Here is a 19,600-nt window from a genome sequence, read left to right on the forward strand (position 1 = left end):
CAGAGAGAGAGGGAGACACAGAATCTGAATTCTATGAGGCTCCAGGCTCCAAGCTGTCAGCACAGAGCCTGACGCGGGGCTTGAACTCACAAACTGTGAGATTGTGACCTGGGCCAAAGTCGGACGCTTAACTCACTGAGCCACCCAAGCGCCCCTCAAGCATATTTTTTAATTTTATAAGTTTTTAAACTTCAGATTGTATTATTAGTCAGCTGTTGGAAAAAAAACTCCTATGTAACAAACCACCTTAAACTTTGTAGCATGATATCACTACCCAAAACCATCTACAGATTTTGTGCAATCCCTGTCAAAATCTCAATGACATTGTTTGCAGAAATAGAAAAATTCATCTTAAAATTCATGTGGAATCTCAGAGGGCCCTGAATAGCCAAAACAGTTTTGAAAAGGAACAAATTTGGAGGACTTACATTTCCTGATTTTAAAACTTATTACAAAACTATAGTAATCAAACGTATGTAGTACTAACATAAGGCTAGACACATAACCCAATGGTATAGAAGAGAGACCCCATAAATCAGCCGTGGTATATATGGCCCATTGATTTTCATCAAGTATACCAAGACTTCTTAATGGGAAAGAGACCATCTTTTCAACAAATGGTGCTGAGAAAACTGGATATCCATATGCCAAACTGGATATATACTGTACACCAGAAATAAAAATAATTCAAAATGGATCAACTGTCTAAATACAAGAGCTGAAACTAGAAAACTCTTAGAAGAAAACATAGGCCAAAAATCTGTATGACATTGGATTTAGCAGTGATTTCTTAGGTATAACACCAAAAGCAGAGGTAACAAAAAAGCTAGATTAATTGGACATCATCAGAATTAAAACATTTTGTGCATCCAAGGGCACTATCAAGAGAGTGAAAAGATAACCCACAGAATGGGAAAAAATATTTGTAAATCATATATCTAATAAAGAATTAATATCCAGAATATATAAAAACTCCAATAACTTATAACAACAGCTCAGTTCCAAAATGGACAAAAGACTTGAATAGACATTTCTCTAAAGAAGATATACATATGGCCAATAAGCACATGAAAAGATGCCCAGTATCACTAGTCATCAGGGAAATGCAAACCAAAACCACAATGATATCACTTCATACCCATTGAGAAGACTGTTACCAAAAAAAAAAAAAAAAAGAAAAGAAAAAGAAAAATAATGAGTGTTGGTGAGGATGTAGAGAAATTGGAACCCTCATGCATTGCTGGTGGAAGTGTAAAATGGCACTGCTGCTGTGGAAACTATGGTGGTTCCTCAAAAATTTAAACATAAAATTATCATATGATCCAGCAATTCCACTTCTAGACAGATACCCAAAAGAATTGAAAGCAAGGCCTTAAACAGATACTTGTATGCTATTATTCTTAACAGCATTATTTCACAATAACCCAAATGGAAAACAACCTAAATGTCCATCAGCACAGGAATGTATGAATAAAATGTTTTATGTACATATAATGAAATTTTATTCAGCCTTAAAAAAGAATGAAGTTCTGATACAAGCTATAACATAGATGAACCTTGAAAACACTGTGCTGGGTGGAATAAGTCAGACGCAAAAGGACAGATATCATGGTTCCACATACCTGAGGTACCTAGAGTAGTAAGTGCATACAGACAGAAAGTAGAATAGAGGTTACCAGTAGCTATGCTTGGGGGGAGGGGTGGAGTAAATGGGGAGTTAATTATTTAAATGAGTACAGAGTTATATGATAATAAAAAGTTCTAGAAATGGATAGTGGTGGTGGTGCCACTGAATTAAACACCTAACAGTGGTTACAATGGTAAGTTTTATGTACTGTATACTTTACCAACAGTAAAAATTTTTTTAGGGGCACCTGGGTGGCTCAGTCAGTTGAGTGTCCAACTCTGACTCAGGTCATGATCTCCTGGTTCACAAGTTCAAGCCCCGCTTGGGGCTCTCTGCTGTCAGCGCAGAGCCGTCTTTGGATCCTCTGCACCCCCTCCGGCCCCTCCCCCACTTGCATGCTCTCACTCTCTCCCTGTCTCTCAAAATAAACATTAAAAAAAAAAACTTTTTTAAAAACTTGGCAGCATACAACAATAAACCTTGATTTCTTGCTCTTATATTTGAGCTAAAGCTCAGCTCATCTAGGCTTGTTTTGAAGCTGTGGTTTGTGTCCTGGTCTGCTCCTTGTGTTTCTCAGTTTCCTTTTAGGAATGATCTTTAGGGATGATCTTATGGAGAAAAGCAGGAATGCTAAAGGGCAAGTTCAGCCACACAAGTGTATTTCAAACCTTTACCGGCATCATATCTACTGACATATAAACCAACTCATATGGCCAAACCCAAAGCCACAAGACAAAGAAGTACTTTCTGTATACTTTGAAGCCATGGCAAAGGTGTGGATGAATACTTACCATAGGGGAGCAAAGACTTGAGAGTAAGAATTCAGTGCACTACAGAGATAAGCTAAGAACTTTAAAAATGTTTTGGCAACATTGAAGACTAAGGCATTACTCATTAGTACATTATTTTAGACTATGAAGCTTACCTCCTTCAAGTACTGAAACTGTTCTAACAATTTTTTAACAGAATCTTTGAAGTCCTTTTTTTTTTTTTTTTTTTAACATTTATTTATTTTTGGGACAGAGAGAGGCAGAGCATGAACGGGGGAGGGGCAGAGAGAGAGGGAGACACAGAATCGGAAACAGGCTCCAGGCTCTGAGCCATCAGCCCAGAGCCCGACGCGGGGCTCGAACTCACAGACCTCGAGATCGTGACCTGGCTGAAGTCAGGCACTCAACCGACTGCGCCACCCAGGCGCCCCTGAAGTCCTCTTTACACATTCTTCCTTTTTAAGGTTGGGGGGGGGAGGGGCAGAGAGAGAGGGAGAGAGAACCCCAGGGAGAGAGAATCTGTCAGCACAGAGCCCAACATGGGGCTCAATCTCATGAACTGTGAGATCATCACCTGAGCTGAAATCAAGAGTCGGACGCTTAACTGACTGAGCTACCCAGGCACCCCCAGTTTTGAGGTTTTTTTTAATGACAGGGCCATTACTATGAGCATCTATTTTAGTTTGTTGCTTTTTAGATAATATAGTTATGAAAATTGATAACAATTCAAGATTGATAACAACTACAGATAATAAAAGTGCCCCTGAGGTTATTGGTGAGGCCCTAAGTAGTAAACTATATGGCAGTCGTGGTAGAAAGATGGGATTTTATTCCTTCAGATACCTGAGTACTGTTTGTTTTTCTCCGAAGTTGCATGTTTTATAATTGAGTTATTCATACATTGTATCATTTGTTTAAAAAAAAACTTGAGGGGCGCCTGGGTGGCTCAGTCGGTTAAGTGTCCGCCTTCGGCTCAGGTCATGATCTCGCGGTCCGTAAGTTCAAACCCCGCGTCGGGCTCTGTGCTGACCGCTCAGAGCCTGGAGCCTGTTTCAGATTCTGTGTCTCCCTCTCTCTCTGACCCTCTCCCATTCATGCTCTGTCTCAAAAATAAATAAATGTTTAAAAAAAAAGTTTAGGGGCGCCTGGGTGGCGCAGTCGGTTAAGCGTCCGACTTCAGCCAGGTCACGATCTCGCGGTCCGTGAGTTCGAGCCCCGCGTCAGGCTCTGGGCTGATGGCTCAGAGCCTGGAGCCTGCTTCCGATTCTGTGTCTCCCTCTCTCTCTGCCCCTCCCCCGTTCATGCTCTGTCTCTCTCTGTCCCAAAAATAAATAAACGTTGAAAAAAAAAAAAAGTTTAAAAAAAATAAATAAATAAAAACTTGATAGCCAATCAAAATATTTTTATAAAATACTTGATATAAAGAATGATGCTCTTTAAAATTTTATTTTATAAAAACAATTTAAGTTAGAAGTAAACTATTAGGGGTGCCTGGGTGGCTCAGTCGGTTGAGCGTCCGACTTTGGCTCAGGTCATGATCTCACGGTTTGTGAGTTTGAGCCCCGCGTTGGGCTCTGTGCGGACAGCTTGGAGCCTGCTTCAGATTCTGTCTCTGTCTCTCTGCCCCTCCCCTACTCGCTCTCTGTCTCTCTCTCAAATATAAAAAATAAAACATTAAAAAAAAATTTTTTTTTAAAAAGAAGTAAACTATTAAATTGATTGTTAGCAGTTTCTAGTGGATAACATGAACAGGATAGCCTTATTAGGGTATTTTTAATATCAAGGCTATAACTAATTTAACTTATTTGTAGAGTGACTATTTATAAGCAGGGTCAGAAGGGTGGTTGGAAAATGGAAGAGGTACAGAACACAACACAGTAGTAATGTGCGTTGGGAGGTGGTGATAATAATAAAAATAGCTGACTTAGCTCTTCGAAAGATGTGTTTAATTTACTTCATCCATTTCTTCTACAATCAAATAGTTCCCAGGAGTTCCTCTGCTTTCCACCATGGATTTTTTTCCTGCCATATCCTCTAAAAACCCAAGGCTTTTAGTTGTCTGTTAGACATACTCCTCTTTCAAAATAAGATACAGTGGTATATTAGTTTCAGAATGTAAAGCTGAAACCTTAATAGGGTCTCTATATGACAGCAAACTATACTGTATATACTATAAAGTATTAAGCCATCTTAACATACAATATCAGTTAAAATCATATAAATTAGACTTTTTCTAAAAGTAGAATACCATCCTTCTAGCAGTAGCTTATTCAAAGATTCCTATCCCTCTTCCATTGACTCTAGTTATACACATACATACACGTAAAACCCTCTATAACCCTTTATTAATGCGGACTAGAAAGTTCTGGTCTGATTGTTTTCTACAAATTTGACTCTTTGTTTTGTTTTAATGTATTTTACACTGAATTCATTCGTGTCTACAAATAAATAAGGTTAGATGGATATAGATATGGATGTAGCTGTAGTAGGGCTAAATTATCCAAGGTTTTAAAAAATCATGGAATGGTGTTACTAGTATCAAAAGATTAATAATAAAGAGTATTTAAAGAGTATCTGTTAACAGCGTATAGCTGCTAGGTATAATAAGAAGATAATACTGAGATTGGAAAGCCAAAAAAAAATTATAAGCATCCTCTGTATCTGGTTAATTCTACCTTCTTTCTGATTGGTTCAGTAGACTAATTTGTGATAGAAGTTTATCTTTGGCCCTAGTTTAAGAATTAAGTTAGGTTTTCAGAAGTCCTTTTTGTGAGTTGTTTGGTACTAGAAATGATGCTTAAAATGGTGGTTATTTTTTTCTCTAGCTCTTCAAGTATTTTATCATATAATATTGCTGAATTAAATAAAGTACTAAAGGTAGACTTAGACTTAGTTACAAGTCTCAGGTCCTGGATAGAAGAAGCCATCTGGTACTTTTGAGGGAGAAAGAACATTTTGTTTTCTTTAATTGGACTGTTAGGTAGGGCAGAGTGTCTGATCACACCCCAGCTTTTTTTCTGAAAGGATATTAGCTTAGTGCTCAATCTTGAGAGTAGTTTAACTTGAGTAAGCTTGAAGATTTTCTGACTAAGGAGTCAAGGGGATGACCCAAAAGGGGCAGGATCATAACAGGAATGTGGCAGAGTGGAGCTCTAGTTGGGGCCGGACAGGTTACTCAATGAAGCACAATGTGATCAGTAACGAAAAGCCTTCCTCATGGAGACGTGTGAGATAAGCAACAGAATTCTCACGAAGGCTGTATCAAGTTTACTCATGCAAACAGAAGTGACTGGTAGGTGGAAATCACACTGAAGGAAGATTCAGTGACCCTAGATTGCCAGTGTTAGAAAACCCTTTAACAGTATGCCACAATAAATTCTGAGTTTCTTCAATGCACAAGATTTTAGCTAGTAATTAGGTACTAGTTCTAGTGCAGGAGACTTAAGAGAGTGCAATAAATATCTATGCTGTTGGTTTGTTTTTTTAAAGTTGGTATCAGACACAATAGGATTCTAAGCAGTATGGTAAAGTGAAAAAAGGAAAATTTTTCTTCCTTTCTTCACCACTTTGCTCCTATTATCCTCATTTTGATCCTTTCCAACCCTGAGCAAACGTTCATTGAAACGGATTGTGGTGTTCTCGTGGGTAAAATAAGGATTGTTGGATTTCTGGAATCTTGTCAGATGGCACTAAAACTACTAAGGACACAATTCCTTATCAGAATAAATAGAGTTTTCCTGTGAAAGTTAAATCTTGTCTTTTTTTTTTTCTTTCTCTTTTTTTTTTCTTTTGTTTTGTTTAGATTCTTGTCATTTGTTCTGCAGGATTCTAGGTTGGAACTTGAGCCATGAAAGGTTAATATAAAAGGTAACTGGGGCTTATGACATAGCAGATAAACAGTTGAGTCCAGAACAGATTTTCCTGATACATGTTTGCCCTTTGTATTATGCCAGCTGTGTCAGGAACTCCACTCTCTCCCAGTTATCTTGCATTTTTCTTCCTTCCTTCTCTTTTCACCTTACTTCAGCAGCTCCAGTTACCCCCCCCCCCCACCCAAGAGTTTTAATTGGTAGTTTTACATTGATAGTTTTGGCCAGTTGAGCCGCCATGATGTTCTCCACATCACTCTCCAAGAACTGAAAGTTAAATCTTAATCCTTTTCCACAAATGTATTATGATACATTCTGTCAGCACAATAATATACACAAAAGTAAAACTGATACATTTTGTACAGGAACCACCATTTAGGATTATACCCTTTCTCCCTTTGTTATGTACTAGAGATCAAAAAATAATCAATTGGTGAGTTCAATAATCTACCTCATCTATTTTATATTTCAGAATTTGAGTGTCTTATGTTCAGAATTCAAGTTTGTTATAAAATTAAACTGCATAGGAGACCCATTTAATGTATATTGAGCTTCATATAGACATCCTTAAATGGGATTGCACAATGCTATAGGCTGTCTGCCATAATTCCAATGACAGTGTGTACTCAGAAACTATAGGCAATGAGGGCTTAATTGCTGCAACCTAACTTCTTTTTATTACCTTGAAATACTTTCAGTTTACCTTCTTTTATTATTTAATTCCATTACATACCAATAATTGCATTAATTGAAGCCCATGCCTCTCCTTATAGGAAATGCTGATGTTTGTAAATTTCAACTATAGGAAGGGAAATGTTCTTTAATGAATAATTGAAAGACTTTTTTCTACTTTTCACAATTCAGTGCTAGTCCTGTTGCCATTTATGTTCAGCGTATTTTACGAATGGTAACTAAATTATGGCATCTAGAAAATCATCTCTTCAAGGAATCTCACAAGGTGTGCTACATAATAACTTATTGTAAGTAGGTTAAATAGACTGACTTTATCTCAAGTGGCTTACTGTATTAAAGAAGAGTTTAATATATTCAGCTTTACTGTTGAAACACCAAATGAATTCTGACACCTCTGATGAGATGATTAAAGTTGAAAATTTTTTCTTTTGACAGCATCAACAAAGAGAGTATCGTAGACGTAGAAGGTGTTGTGAGAAAAGTGAATCAAAAAATTGGAAGCTGTACACAGCAAGATGTAGAGTTACATGTTCAAAAGGTAACTTTTTTCAAAATATAAAATTGTGTACAGAAATAGATTTAAATGGTTCTTACAATCATGTCAAATCTATATGTTCTTAATTAGAGTTGATGTGTAAAATACTGAGTTTTATAAATTGATTACTGAATCAGTTAGCTTTTATTATATGACAAACCACATCCCGGTATTTAGGGACTTAAAAGTATTTATTTGCTCATGATTCTGTACGTCTGGCAGTTAGGGTCATCGATCTGAGATGGCCCATCTGCTCTGCATGACAACAACGGGGCCTACTGATATTTCTGGGACATCTCTTCCTGTGGCCTTTTTTCATCCAGCAGACTAGCCCAGTCTTCTTGGCATGGTGCCAGAAGGGTTCCCAGCAGCAAGAGAGGAAAGCCCTAGTGTGTAAGCACTTTTCAAGCCTCTCCTTGTATCACATTTGCTAAGTATGTCATTGGTCAAAGCAAGTTACATGAAAAAACTTAGATTTAAGGGACGGAGAAGTAGATGCCACCTCTTGATGGGAAGAAAGGCAAGATCTTTGAAAAAAGGTATGTAATCAGGAGCCTGAGGAATTATTGGAGCCATTTTTGCAATCTGCCACAGTCACATGGGGAAAAATATTAAAAAATATAAAATATATAAAACGTGTCTGAAAAGCTATTATGCATTTACTTTACTGTGAACTTCCTTCTGATAATAACTTCTAATGGTTGATTAATTACGCTCTTAATGATTATATTTCCTTATTGTCATCATATTTCTGATAATATACAGTGTAGAGAAATCAAAAGAGGCAAAACTGTGTTGGTTTTACATTCTAGCAATAACTTCTTTCATACAAGATTTACCCCACATTCATTTTGTTCTTGGACAAAAAAACTAGAAGTGTTCATTACCATTGACTTCTAAAATACTGTAAGTGAACTCAAAAATATTTAGTGCTTTTGAAATAACCTTGCAGTTTTGAACCTGCAGTTCTCAGGTCCAGGCCTAGTTTGTATCTACAATATGCATCATTAAATTTTTCTTAAGGAGTAGATCCTTCCCATCCTCACCCCTGTATGTGTATTTGTATGTGTGTGAGCATGTGTAAGAGAGCAGTCAGGGAGACTGACAGATGCAGAAAGACTCATACATGCACACTAATTTGGGAGTACTAGGTTGTTTTTAACTGGAGTCGTCATGGGAACACTTCAAGACTTAAAAAATCTTATATTTATTACTGACTTGTCAGATTACTATGTTCTCTTTGTGTAAGCTTCATTTCATACTAAGCCCACCAAGAAGTAGGTAACCTAGTAAAAGCAAACCAACCTAAGGGTATGCTGACCAAGTAAAACAACCTCCTATCTTCCAAGTAACACTTCTTTTTCAATATTTTAATTAAAAATTTTTAGTGAATACAGCAAGTAAATGTACTTCCAAAATATTCTAGTTACCTGGGGTTCCTGGGTGGCTCAGCTGGTTAAGCTTCTGACTCTTGATTTCAGCTCAGGTCATGATCTGAGGGATCATGGGATTTGTGGGATTGAACGCTGCATCAGGCTCTGTGCTGACAGCACACAGCCTGCTTGGGATTCTCTCTCTCCCTCTCTCTGTCCCTCTCCTACTTGTGTGTATGCATGCACTCACTCTCTCAAAATATAAACTTAAAAAACTAAAATACTCTAATATTTAGCATTCAATACTTAATAAATGTTAATGAGAAATATAAAGCCTAAAAAGCTTACAAATTTTGTTTTAATGGAAATAATTATAAAGTATCTCACAAAGTATAAAGTATCATATCCTAAAAAGGATCTTATAAGAAGCACTGATTCTTTCCTATCATTTATGTATTTATTCAGCCAGCAGTTAGTGAGTACATACTTTCTTCCAGCACTGTGAAGTTATGGGGATCAGAGTACTTACAACCTGATGAAGTGAATTTCTACTAGTTATAAAAGTAGAAGGAGTAGCTGTTCCATTCTCCAGCTTTGCATGGGAAATCACGTTTCTGTTAACTCATCAAAGGGAAACACTATAACTTGAGTATAGAGGTGGTGACAAATCTATTTTACTATAAAGAGGACTGCAGTATCCTTCTGACACTTTTTCTTGAAGAGTCTGAGCTGAGTGCTAAATGCGATCTACTGACTGGAAGAATATGATTTCCTTCCCTGAATTAACTAAATAAGGTCTCTTTCCCTTTTGTGCTTTAACAGGTTTTCCAGGCTTAATTGGGAGTAACTAATAGGGTAACATGTTTTTAAGAGTAGCCAAAAAAAACCCTAGCTCATTCTTTATGACCTAACTGCTTTTTAGTGCTAAAATGTACAATTAATGTGAATGAATTTAACAAATAAAAAGGAATTTTAACACCATAAAAGAATACCTTCTGTGGTGGCTTCCAATCCAGAAGAGCAGCAAGAAATGAGATATAAAGTAAGGAAGGGATATTTGGGAAAAGAATGAGAAAAGGGAGGAGATGTACAGGCAGGGTTGGGTTGACTTTGGTCCTAGTGGTAGAAATGCCAAATGCTATTAACAGTGATAACACATTTGTTTAATGGCTCCCACAAAAGAGCAGAATGTTTTCATATTCATTACTCCATTTGATTCTCCTTGCAGACCTTATTTTACAGAGTAGGATATTGAAGCTCTGAGGTTAAATGATTTGCCTAACAACAGCTTTTATGTGACAAAGCAAAGCCTTAAGTTGAGGCCCCTTGACTCCAGTTAGTACTTATTTGTCATATTGGTAGGCATATTAGTGTTTACAAAGTGTTAATATATGTGTTATCTCATTGTTCCAACAACATAGGGATGTTAACAAGAAATATTATTCCCATTTTATAGGTGAAAAAACATGTACATCTTTGTTTGATTTTTAGCAAGTAGTTTCAGTTAAGATGTATGCAAACATACCTTCATATTTAAGTCAACTGCAGATTTTTTTAAAGCAAAGATAACAGGTTTTGTGTGCTTCATGATATTTTTGGTAATCTCACTTTCAGATTTATGTGATCAGTTTGGCTGAACCTCGCCTGCCCTTGCAGCTGGATGATGCTGTTCGGCCTGAGGTGGAAGGAGAAGAGGTTAAAACTATATTTTTGAAATACTGTGCTTCCTCTGTATTTAGTTTACAAAACATTGAAAACTTGATGTCCTACTTTTGTGTGAAGATATCTGTGATTTGATTTGAGCTTCATTTTTTATCTAAATTTACTTTTACATCAACAATTCTCAAACTTCTTAATCTCAAGATCCCTTTACACTCCTAAAAATAATTGCCCCCACAAACTTTTATATTCGTAGGTATATCTGTCAATATTTTGCAGTATTAGAAGTTAAAACAGGAAATTTTTCAGTATTAATTCTTTAAAAATAACAGTAATATCATGTATTTATGTATAATTTATGAATGACAAAAATAACTTTCTTGAAAAATATTTTCAAAAACAAAAAATAATTTTGTGGCAAGAGTGACATTGTCTTACGTGTCTACACATCTTTATAATGTCTGACTTAATAGGCAACAATTAAATTCTCTTACCTGCCTCTGCAGTTATTCTGTTGTGAAAGCACACATCATGAAACTTTGGAAAAACTCAGTACAGAGTGAAAATGTGTCATTGTGAAAAATAGGTTTGATTTCATGGACTCCTGAAAGTGTCTTTGGGACATTTAGTGGTGCCCAGAACGTACTTTGAGACCCACTACTCCATCAGTTTTATCTGTTCCTTCAGTCTTTAACTAGCAGGTAATATCCAGGAATCAATAAAGGCACAGGTGGTTAGTTCTTCTCCTGTCCCAGTAATGAGGCAAGGCTTTGAGGCGATGCGAGATGTAAAGAAAGCATTGACCTCTGTTCATTCACATTTCTCTTCTTTCCATGTCTCTTTTAACAATAGCTTCTCTCTGGCCCTGCTTCTTGTTTCTCAGAATTCTGATTTGGGGGTATAATATTAACACACATAAGCACACCTATTCTCACTTAAAAGTAAGCATGGCTTCTTAAAGTGTTTTTGTGTTATTAAAAAAATTAGTAAAATCTGTTTTTTCATCTTTTTTTAGGAAGGAAGAGCTACTGTTAACCAGGATACAAGATTAGACAACAGAGTTATTGATCTCAGGGTATGCCTCATTTATTTATTAAGTGACATGATTGTGCCAAAATCAAGGTGGACAGGGATACCATACATGTCTCAAGTTTATAGAACTCATTGCCTATACATATGACAATACAGAAAGCAATGTACCTTACTGACTGACTGACCCTTCCCCTAAAAAGAATTGCAGGCACAAGGACCGTGGAGCTGTAATTCATGGGATATTGACTTGCATTATTTTAAAATGACAAAGGAACATGAAGCCAATAAATGGGTTTGCTCCCAAGTGATACCTGTTTTTGACAAGTTAGTAAGAACATAACCATTAATATCACTACAAAATTGTGCAAGAAATTATATGCACATTTTAGAATGACCAGGTAGAGATTAGTAATTAATGCCTCAATCCTTTGAATTTGATCTGAGCACAGAATTAATAAAAGAAGTAGTTGGCCCTTGTGGTTTATTTAGTAATCTCATAGGTCTTCTGTTTCCCTTTCTGGTTTGGTTGCAAGTGAAAGAGTTCAATGGTTTCATTATTGTAGTAAAACCAGTGTCATCTTTCTGTATGTTTTGACCACATCTTTCTCCTTAAATATTCTACCTAAAGCTTAAATTCTTTGTCACCTTAAGAGTTCTTTCCAACTTTTCTGCAATCATATGGGTCTACCTTTATTGTACACTCTTAACGTTTCCCCTGAGTATTTGCTTTTTTGTCCCACTTCCTTTTTTATTTTCATCTGTAGTCTCTATAGAAGAGGCTATAACAATAATCAAAAGTCCTTGATACTTCCTAGAAACCTCAGGTTTTTCATAATTTTGGCCACAGTAGTTAGACATCATACTCTATTTGTCCATGCTGTGTATTCCCACAAGTTTTTGGTTGTGCCTATAGAATTTGGCCCCAGTAGTATTTTTCTTGGGTATCTTTTTTTTTTTTTTTTTTTCATTTAAATTCACTGCTACTGTTGTAAAGTAAGGATTTGCACATTAAATGTAGATGGCTTTTCTTAAAAAGTGGGAAGTAAATCTGGCAATACTGTGGCATGGCAACATTACCTAGCACCCCAGACGGGGCATTATGTCCTCTACTATGCCCTGTACCACTCAGGAAGTGTCATTCATTTATTCCATTTATGTTATTTGTCTGGCCCTTGTAAGCATTCACATTTTTAACCCCTACTTTGACTTCACATTTTGGAAAGTATTGTGTACTTGAAATCTTTTGAGCGTCTTAGTTTATGTCTAAACTACTCTCTAATCTCTTATAGACTCTCAGCAAAGTCGAGTTGGAGACATTGGAGATTTTAAAAGGCAAAATTGCCATTCTCCTGTAATATGAAAAATATATCCTTATACTAATTGTCATCTGACCTAACTTTTCTCTCATACAATGAAGTGTTTCCTCTGTGAACTTTCTAGGCAGGTGGCCTGATTCGAAAATAAATCCATCTCAGTTAATGTGTGGAATTGATTTCATTAGATTTTATTATTGTCTTTTAGACATCAACTAGTCAGGCAGTCTTCCGTCTCCAGTCTGGTATCTGCCAGCTTTTCCGAGAAACTTTAATTAACAAGGGTTTTGTGGAGATCCAAACTCCTAAAATTATCTCAGGTATGCTTTAAGAGATTTCTCTTAATTTTTAAAAATAAATTTGCTCTCCCCAAGCTGTTTAATATTAATTTTTTTTAATTTGAGAATCCCGACTATCCCTTAAGGTTTATTGCCATGAGACTTTTTATTTTGAAGACTGCTATATAGCAGCAGTCACATATCACTGACACCAATAATACATCTCCTTTCAGAAGTCATTATGTGGTAGTGATTATAAAATTAGGCAGTAGCACATGAAACAAGATTGTTGTTACATATGTTGCATTAGAAACTACTTTCATTATGTAGGTTTCTTTCTAAATTGGTATTGCAGTTTTGTTTTGTATAAACTGCATTGTAATACTACTAAATACTACAAGTTAGAAAATCTCATTAATTCTCATTCTTATATGAGAACTTTATTTTAATCATTTAACTCTTTTTAAGTTGCTTAAATAACACTAAAAAGTGTATTACAAATGGCATTTAGTTACAAATCAAGAATTGAACATTGTATTCTTGATAGAATACAATCATTAAGACAGAATCATTAAGAATATCTTCTCCTTTTTTAAAAAATATTTTGGCCTTCTACAGTAGCTTTAATAGATTTGAAATTGATGCAGAAAGGGAGTGTATATATCTGAAAAAGCAAAATGAAGGGATAGCCAAAGAAGTAAATCTGATCTAAATATGAACTGTTTAGAATCAGGTATAAGACTTACATAGACTATGGTTTCTCTGCAATTTTTGATTTTCCAGGTTTTTTTTTTTAAGTGAAATACTTAAACCAAAAGTATGTAAACTGTTTTTACTAGAACTTTGCATTGATAAGTTCACAGTTATTTATAATAACAAAAATGTTTACATTTCAGCTGCCAGTGAAGGAGGAGCCAATGTATTTACTGTGTCCTATTTTAAAAATAATGCATACCTGGCCCAGTCCCCACAGCTGTACAAGCAAATGTGTATTTGTGCTGATTTTGAGAAGGTTTTCTGTATTGGACCGGGTAAGGTGTTGGTGGTTATGGTTTTCTCAAAATTTATTAATTGTACTGTAGTTATGGTTTTAGGAACACATTTTACATACAGATATTTTATTGTTGTTTTTTAATGTTTATTTTATTTTTGAGAGAGCATGCAAGCGGGGGATGGGGAGGGAGGGGGAAAGAAGATCTGAAGCAGGCTTTGCACAGATGGCCGTGAGCCCGATGCAGGGCTCAAACCCACAAACCATCAGCTCATGACCTGAGCCGAAGTTGTACACTCAACTGACTAAGCCACTCAGGTGCCTCTAGGTACAGACATTTTGAAAGCTTAAATCCTTTTATATGTTGGCTATGTAAACACTAGACTTTAAAAACTTGGGGCATCTGGGTGACTTAGTGGGTTAAGCATCTGACTCTTGATTATGGCTCAGGTCATGATCTCATAGTTCCTGAGTTTGAGTCCCCAGGTTGGGCTTCACAGCCAGCCAGAACTTGCTGGGGATTCTTTGTCTCTGTCTCTTGTCTCATGTCTCTCCCCCATGCTTGCTGGTGAGCTCTCTCACACTCACTCTCTCTATCTTGTTCTCTCTCGAAAGAAATAAACTTTAAAACAATTTTTTTTTTGGAGGGGGGAGCCACTAGACTTTTAGGGAAAAAAGACAATGTGCTTAGGTAGAAATTCCCCCCCCCCCCAAAATTGTATGCTCAATAGTTCTTTAAGTAGTTGAACATCGCTTATGTGAATAGATGCATAACCATTTGATATCCCTACAGAAGTTTGCTGAAGAAAATGTTTGCCTAGGGAAGATCTCATTTTGAAAATGCATGCTTTGATAATATATGCCCCCTGAAATATACCTGAGTATATTATTTATTATTATTTAGGTGTAATTAGCTCCTGTTTGGACTCTCAACTCTCCATGAACACTAAAGAACAAGTAGTTGCAATCTTTCAAAAAATGTAATTTGTTGTCCTTGATAGCCCCTTACTACTGTTGTAAGCTTACAAATGTACCTCTGTACACTCTGCTACCAATTTTATTTCAGAGCTGTTCTATTTTAGTATTATTGTTTGTACTGTTCTTAGCATTGAGAATGTGCTATAAAGTCCATTAGAATTTATTAACAAGAAATATCTGATATTTACTTGGTTATGTTGACATGGCTTTTAAGAAATATTGGCTTAAAGTTAAGCATGGACACATAATCATGTGGCAGATTATTTAATAAAGTGGGTTATAAGCAAAAACCAGCTTTGCTTCATTCTATAAAACTTACCAAGTTATTTTATATATATGTTTTTGGTAGCTAAATAAAAATTAAATACCTGCTGTTAGAAACTGGCAAGAGCATTAATTGTGTTAATTTTCTGGATTTATTAACTAATTTTTTAAATGTATGCTGCATACATAGCCTTGTGCTAGATAACATGTACATAAAAAAAAAAAATCAGCACTTCTCAAATGTTAATGTGCACATGAATCACTTGAAGATCTTGTTAAAATACAGATTCTGACCGTTAGGTCTAGAGGGAGGCTTGAGATTCTGCAGTTCTCATAAGGTCCCAGGTACTGCTGATGCTGCTGATTTGCAGACCATGTTTTGAGTGACAAGGGAATAAACATTGTCCCTGCTCCCCAGACAGAATAAGACATGCATACATATTGCAGTCTCAGGAAATAATCAACTGATTTTCACAGTGAATAATCAGATTGTGCTGTGTACAATCAGCAGATTGGTGTTAATTATGTAGTATAGATAGTGTAAAAAGAGGGAGAAGATGGAATTTGCTAGAGTTACCAGAAAAGAGAATGCAAACTGAAGTGGGCTTTAAGGACAGACTACATTTTCTAGTTAGCAGAAGCAGAATGAGTAAAGAGCATGGGAGAAAATAAAAAATAAGACTAGTTAGTGTTAAGAAGAAATGGAAAATATAGGGTAAGATTAAATTATAAAAACATAAAGGTTTTAGATTTTTTGTCATTCAGTCACCATTTGGGAACCATTGATGATCAGTAGTTAATTAGTTAATTACTGAGCAAGGATGTGTTATAGGAATATTAATCGTGTAGAAAAGATGGAGCAGAGCTAGAGTCAGGAAGACTGGGAAAGGAGGACAGTACAGTGTGGACAGTAAGAGCTGGACTGAGGTAATGGCTAGAATATATATAATGTTATTTCATTTTTACAAATTTCATTTAGCTTGAGTCAAGTTTTAATAAAATTGAGAAGAACTCACTGTTGGACCTATTTTTAATTACTGAAAAGGCTCTTCAGGATCTTGCACTCCCTCGGGATTCTCCTGAGCCTCATTTATTAATTTACATTTGTTACAGCTTTTACTACATGATTTTAAGAGTTGATAATGAACTTGCTGTCCAAGAGAATGCTGAAACAGATGGCTTATCAAAAGTCTTTCCAAAACCCTATAATGATAATGAAAATAATACCATTTGAGTACTAGTAAATAAAATTTTAGGGGCGCCTGGGTGGCGCAGCCGGTTAAGCGTCCGACTTCAGCCAGGTCACGATCTCGCGGTCCATGAGTTCGAGCCCTGCGTCGGGCTCTGGGCTGATGGCTCAGAGCCTGGAGCCTGTTTCCGATTCTGTGTCTCCCTCTCTCTCTGCCCCTCCCCCGTTCATGCTCTGCCTCTCCCTGTCCCAAAAATAAATAAACGTTGAAAAAAAAAAAAAATTTTATGTTTAAGTCCCCAAATTTCCAAAATTTCCATTTACTGTCTGTTTCTTTTATTAATGTTACAGTATTCAGAGCTGAAGACTCAAATACCCACAGACATCTAACTGAATTTGTTGGTTTGGACATTGAAATGGCTTTTAATTACCATTACCATGAAGTTGTGGAAGAAATTGCTGACACCTTAGTACAAATATTCAAAGGACTCCAAGAAAGGTAAAAACATATTTTATATCCCTATGTGGACTTAATGTCTAATCAGTTTGAGTTCTTCAAAATAAAGCAATTTATGAATTGAAAGTGTAAAGCTATATATATAAACATAAATATATATGGAGGAGAGTACTTGCCACTTAGATGATCAGTAGTTAATTAGTGAAAAAATGTATACTTCAAACTAGTACTTCTAGATCCAAGTCAGCTTGGACTTCAGCTAGTTAACCTCATTTTGGTGGGGAAGTTTACCAGATTGTGAACCAACCTAACTATATTTTTCCCTTTATGTTACATCCTGAATGTCTGAAAGAAATGCAGCCTATATTACCTTTATAACAGTTTATTATCAAACTGGTAGTGGTAATAATAATAATGTGCTGATAAGAATCTTATAGAAAGTTAATAGACATGTTCAGGGTGTTCAAAAAATTGAATTATGTAAAATGTTCACATTAGGTATACCCTCTAAAGTGGCAAATAGTTTCTCCCTTAAAGGTCATTGAAAGTTGTTTACTTGTGATGATGTTTAACACAGAGAAAATAGGAAAAGAAAATGGAAAATAAGTTTAGTAAGATCAAGAGTCTTTTTTTTCCTTTCTCCATATTTGAAACAGTACTTAAATATTAGGCTAGAGTAGACTTATCTAATGCTTTGATAACTGACAAAGGACTGTATTTGAAGTTTTTATTTGAAGAGTACTGATTTAACTGTTAATTGTTGATGTATTTGGATATGCTTCATTGATACTTAAAAGGGATTCAGAAAGTACTGTGAATCTTATTTACTCCATGGCAAGTCTAAATTATTGATCTTACAAAAATCTTGTAGCATAAGCACCAATATTTTCCAGGTGTTCTCTGCATTGCATTGTTACTTTGATGACTACGTAATTGTAGGCAGCCTTTTTTTTTTTAACCTTAGTTGTCTGAAACATTTCGGTACAGTTTATTTAAAGCAATTTTCATTTAGATAATCTATGGGACAACTAATGTTTCCTTATAAAATAAAATACCATTTGAAACTACAGTGAAGGAACAGAGCTTTTCTCATTTTCTTTTCACATTTATAACTCAAGAAAGTTTCTGACATCTGTTTATTTTGGGTTTTGATATCTTCTCTCTTTAATACTGGAATATAAAATTTCCACTTTGGTTTTTGTAATAACAGATCAAGCATGAATTGGGCCCTTGGGTTTAATCAAATCTTTGTTGACAAATTAGAGACTCAGACACCATCATCACTAGACTTTTTCAAGTAGACTTAAGGTGGCAACCTAGAAAGAAAAGCCTTTTTATATTCTTTAAGTCATTTAGTAATTTTAAGTTTCTGTGTCAGTTTTAAGTTGGATTACCTAGCTTGTGTCATGTCCCTCTCATGTTTATCCTTAGTACTTATTTCTCATAGAAGAATAATATACAAATGTATTTTAAAATATTGGTAGTTATATTTTTGTATTACCATTAATAGAAACGAATGGGGATTAATATCCAAGGCAAAGAAAGGCAATTTAAAAATCAATTTTGGGGGGGCACCTGGGTAGCTCAGTTGGTTAAGCATCGGACGGCTCAGGTCATGATCTTACAGTTCATGAGTTCAAGCCCCACATCAGGCTCTGTCCTGACAGCTCAGAGCTTGGAGCCTACTTCAGATTCTGTGTTTCCACCTCTCTCTGCTCCTTCTCCACTTGTGCTCTCTCTCTCTCAAAAATAAAAATTTTTTTTAAAAATTAAAGATCAATTATTGGGATCTTCTTAACCCTTCTTATTACATCACGATTTGAATAAATCGGGTGTACAGGTGGCTTCAGTCAGTTAAGCATCCGACTTTGGCTCAGGTCATGATCGCAGTTCACAAGTTCGAACCCCACATCGGGCTCTGTGCTGACAGCTCCGAGCCCACCTTGGATTCTGTGTCTCCCTGTCTCTCTGCCTCTCCCCAGCTTGTACTCTCTTTCTCTCTCAAAAATAAATAAAACATTAAAAAAAAAAAAAAAAAGATTTGAATAAATCAATGGCTAAGCTTTATTGCTCCCATGAAAGTCTTTAAGACTAATCAGGAGATGATAATGTTTTAATTTCTACTGCTTTCATGGAATATAAACATACTTTTCAATCCTATTCATTACATAAAATTTCAAGACACATACAAAATAGAAAGATTGGCCTAATGAACCCCATGTACTCATCACCCAGTTTCAACTATTGTTAACCCATGGCCAGTTTTGTTTACCCATTTCTCCCACCCCCTATTATTTTGAAGCAAATCCCAGCTGTCATTTCATCCATAAATAGCAAAGATATGCTTTTTAAATCTTACTAAAATAGGATCTTCCACAATTAATTGCAGTAAATATTTGTCTTGTGCCTATTGTTTAAAGGCTAGACCTATACTGTAGTGGTTATTAAAATGGGAAGTTGGCACTTACAAACTTACAGTATAATGGGGATGGGGGGAGATAAGTATTCATTAATTTGGTCTACCTTGATGATAACAAGTGTTAAAGGATTAAAAAGCTCCTTTTAATGCCTC

At 35.8% G+C, this 19,600-nt stretch overlaps 1 protein-coding gene across 2 annotated transcripts in view; it reads left to right on the forward strand.

The window, feature by feature from the left end:
* DARS1 (aspartyl-tRNA synthetase 1) overlaps positions 1-19,600 on the forward strand; it is a 64,153-nt gene that overhangs the window by 35,267 nt on the left and 9,286 nt on the right. For both annotated transcript variants that reach the window (XM_047870285.1, XM_047870286.1), the window contains exons 5-10: positions 7,395-7,497; positions 10,482-10,562; positions 11,542-11,601; positions 13,080-13,191; positions 14,046-14,180; positions 16,923-17,070. In XM_047870285.1, the coding sequence (XP_047726241.1) occupies positions 7,395-7,497; positions 10,482-10,562; positions 11,542-11,601; positions 13,080-13,191; positions 14,046-14,180; positions 16,923-17,070 (639 nt within the window). The remainder of the gene's footprint in view (positions 1-7,394; positions 7,498-10,481; positions 10,563-11,541; positions 11,602-13,079; positions 13,192-14,045; positions 14,181-16,922; positions 17,071-19,600) is intronic.

This window comes from Prionailurus viverrinus, chromosome C1 (assembly GCF_022837055.1).
Source record: "Prionailurus viverrinus isolate Anna chromosome C1, UM_Priviv_1.0, whole genome shotgun sequence".
Taxonomy (NCBI): Eukaryota; Metazoa; Chordata; class Mammalia; order Carnivora; family Felidae; genus Prionailurus; species Prionailurus viverrinus.